The following is a 3,381-nucleotide window of genomic DNA, read 5'->3' on the forward strand; positions in this document are numbered from 1 at the left end:
GAGATTTATGTAGTTTACCAGAAGAAAAAAAAAACACTTAAACTAAGCTTATTAATAAGACTCTTGAGATATTGGGCTTTCCTAACAAACCCAATAACCACTAAAAGAAAGACCCAACTTGAATAAGGATAACCAGACCCGACAATATCGATACAAATAGTCCCTATTTCATATTACATGAATGCAAAGATGATCTATGAATTACTCGATATACGTTAGAGCATGTTCCAATCACAAAAGTATTTTCTTGATTCAGGATAAAAATCACTTTCTTCGTGACAATTCTTGTCTCAAAAGGAGTCTTTTTCACTATTTAGTATGTTTGTCAATTTCAATATTCTACGTAATTTCAAAAAAGCAACGATATAAACTTTATTACTTTAGAACTTAATTAAGTGACTTTATTTTAATTTTTAAAATTATCTTCTATATTATATTTATTTATTTTATTAGATACATGTATCTGACACACTTTTATATATATATATATATATATATATATATATATATATATATATATATATCAAATTAAATGTAACTTTTTTAGATACGCTATATACAAACACTTTATTAAAAATAATCTTTAGCGGCAATTAATTAACGGCAATAGCTTAACTAATGTCAGTAAAGGATTTAACAACTCTTTATTAATGTGTCTATTTGTTGCCGCTAAAAGTTGTTTTTGTTATAGTGAAAGTACAAACATGATTCATATGTATCTAGGATATACTAATTCTTTCGTTCACCTCTTTCCTATTTTTCCCGCTTCTCTGTCTATATAGTTTGACTGTAATTGATATCCTAGATATATGTATTTAATGTTTTTTTTTTTTTTTTTTTTTTTACCGTGGTTTCCGGGCGTCGCTTTGCGAACCCGACTAGCTGTACCCACCGGGTCCCGCTGTTTCAAGGCGGGTCCACCACGGTTAGTTCCACGGGGCCCTGGAGACGCGGCCGGTTTGTAATGCCTCCAGTGGCCCTGCTGGGGCTCGAACCGCCGACCTGAAGGACTTTGTCCCAGGCCTTTACCAGCTGAGCTACCCCTCAGGGTTGTATTTAATGTGATTTATCTGAAATACACTCTCTTCCTTGCCTTTCTCCTATTTCAGTCGCCTTTTTACTATCTTGCTTGTCTCTTTTTATTTGTATTTCAGAACGTGTTCTTTGATACGCGTATTTGAGGTTAAATATAGAGTGGTCTATCTAACTTTGACATTTGATACAAAAATTTAAATTCCATTTACTTTTTAAATTTTATGTCCAACCAAATTAAAACACTGGAAAGTCATCCGATATAGGAAAAATATTGCAAACTGATTAACTTAAAAATAATACATATAGTTTTGCATAAAAATAATACATACAATTTTGCAAAAATAATACTACCATATTTGATAATTGATTAGAACTATGTATAAAATTTATGTAGTATTTAATTTACAATTTTAAAACCTATATAAAGTACTATACATGTATATAAATTATTAGTAAATATATGTATAATTCTATATAGAATAGAAAAGAAAATAACTAATATATACATAAACAATATGTAAATAACTATACCATACATATAACTAAGCCCTTCATAAATTAATACATACATTTTTTTCATAACTAATCTAACGTATTATACTTGGTGAACATTGTTTGTATTATTGCATTGTAGATTAGACAACAAAATAAGGAAGAATTACATAAAATAGCCAGCCAGCCACTAACCTCTTCTCCTAGTAAAATAAAATATATAAATGAATTAAACATACAAAAATTACTAAACTGATCAGGAAATAGCCACTAACGTATCTCTAGGTTTTAACTTAATTAAAACTCAATTAATACATTATCATCATCAGGTGTAGGGATAATTAACCACTCATCTATAAGATTATTAGTTGAATCCTTCTTTAATCCATCTTGTAATTGACTAATCACCTTTGAATTTTCCATCAAAATGTTTTCTGGGAAGTATTTTTGTAAGTCTACTTCATGACTATCATTTCTACTTGTATTCTTCTTCACATCCAACGACTTAAGAAACCCTAGCCACCAATCGAACTCGGAAGAAGATGGCGGTGGAGGCGGAGGCGGAGGCGGTGGTGGTGCTGTATGTATTGCCGGAGCCGTTGTAGACCATGTTGGTTTAGGGATAGGCATAGATTCCACTATTGAGTAATAATATTGCTGGGAATTTACTGTAAAAAAGAACAAATAAAAAGTAAGAAGAAAAAAGAATCAAGACTGTTTAACTTTGTTTGTCCTACTTGTTTCTTAATTGACTTTTGAAATAAAAATGTCTCTTTCTTTTTATTTAATTTTACCTTTCTACATGTCTAATTAAAGATCAAGATTAGAAGATTATAGAACATATTAGTACATTCTAAAATGTTCTACTAGATTTAAAAACATTTAATTATTTTTTTTTACTTTCTTAAAATTTATGAAAAATCAAAACTAGACAACTAAATTAAAATTAAGACAGAGAGAGAGAGTAACAAATGAGGTCGAATTTGTAGTGTTGAAAGAAAGCTATTTAGAACATGCATCAAATTTCATGTCTCAAACAGTGTAGTTGCTACTTATTTTTGTCATTTAATTTGATGGGGGGAAATTCCACTTCACACCTACTACTACTATTTCTAATCCATGAATTATTGGAATAGAACATATATACCATTTGACAAAAGTAGTGAGAAAAAATATTTAAAAGTACTTTTTTGTATTACTCTTTTGATTATTTTAAAACTAGCTACTTTCTAAAAAATGTAAGTAAGTTGAAAAATCTTACTAAATAAAGGATAAATATAAATGTAATTGGTATTTTGAGTATTGTTACCTCTTTGACCCAATAAGGCATAATTGTTTGGGTTATTAAATGATGAAGATCTATGAAGGTGTAAAGCATGGACAATTTCTCTTCTAGCTTCAGCCATATCTGTATATGAGTTAATGATTGGAGCTTTTCTTGTATGATATTTCCTAATCCTTTTTCTTGGTGAAATCATTTTCTTTGAGTCCATTTTTCTTGTTGCTCTGCAAGTCTGTGCAGTTTCTTGGGAAGGGAGGTAATAATAATATTAATAAGCAGAGGGGTGAGTATAGTGAATAAATGAAATGAAACAAGAGAGGAACAAGTGGCATAGTAAATGAGAAGGAAAAGATGGGTCAGCAGCATGCAGTAACACCTGTTTCCTCCTTTGACACACTGCTGCTATACCTTAATTTTGTTTTTTCATAGTTATTAGACTCAGGCTATTTTTAATTTGCGTCGTATAAGGCTCTATTCGGAGGAAGTGCATTTCCAAAAAAATTCTTATATACAAAACATGAATCTGAGACCTTTGATTTAGAGAAGAGCAATCCTATTCACTACACTATATC

General features: G+C 30.2%; 1 protein-coding gene across 1 annotated transcript; it reads right to left on the minus strand.

The window, feature by feature from the left end:
* Positions 1-1,824: 1,824 nt before the first annotated feature.
* Positions 1,825-3,020, minus strand: LOC125817039 (uncharacterized). Its single transcript, XM_049496628.1, has 2 exons — positions 2,837-3,020; positions 1,825-2,195 (listed from the first exon to the last, which is right to left on the minus strand). Exons 1-2 carry the CDS (start codon positions 3,018-3,020, stop codon positions 1,825-1,827), a joined length of 555 nt encoding a protein of 184 aa, XP_049352585.1.
* Between the last annotated feature and the right edge of the window lie 361 nt (positions 3,021-3,381).

Source organism: Solanum verrucosum, unplaced genomic scaffold (genome assembly GCF_900185275.1).
Source record: "Solanum verrucosum unplaced genomic scaffold, falcon-dt-bn FXZP01000094.1, whole genome shotgun sequence".
Lineage (NCBI taxonomy): Eukaryota > Viridiplantae > Streptophyta > Magnoliopsida > Solanales > Solanaceae > Solanum > Solanum verrucosum.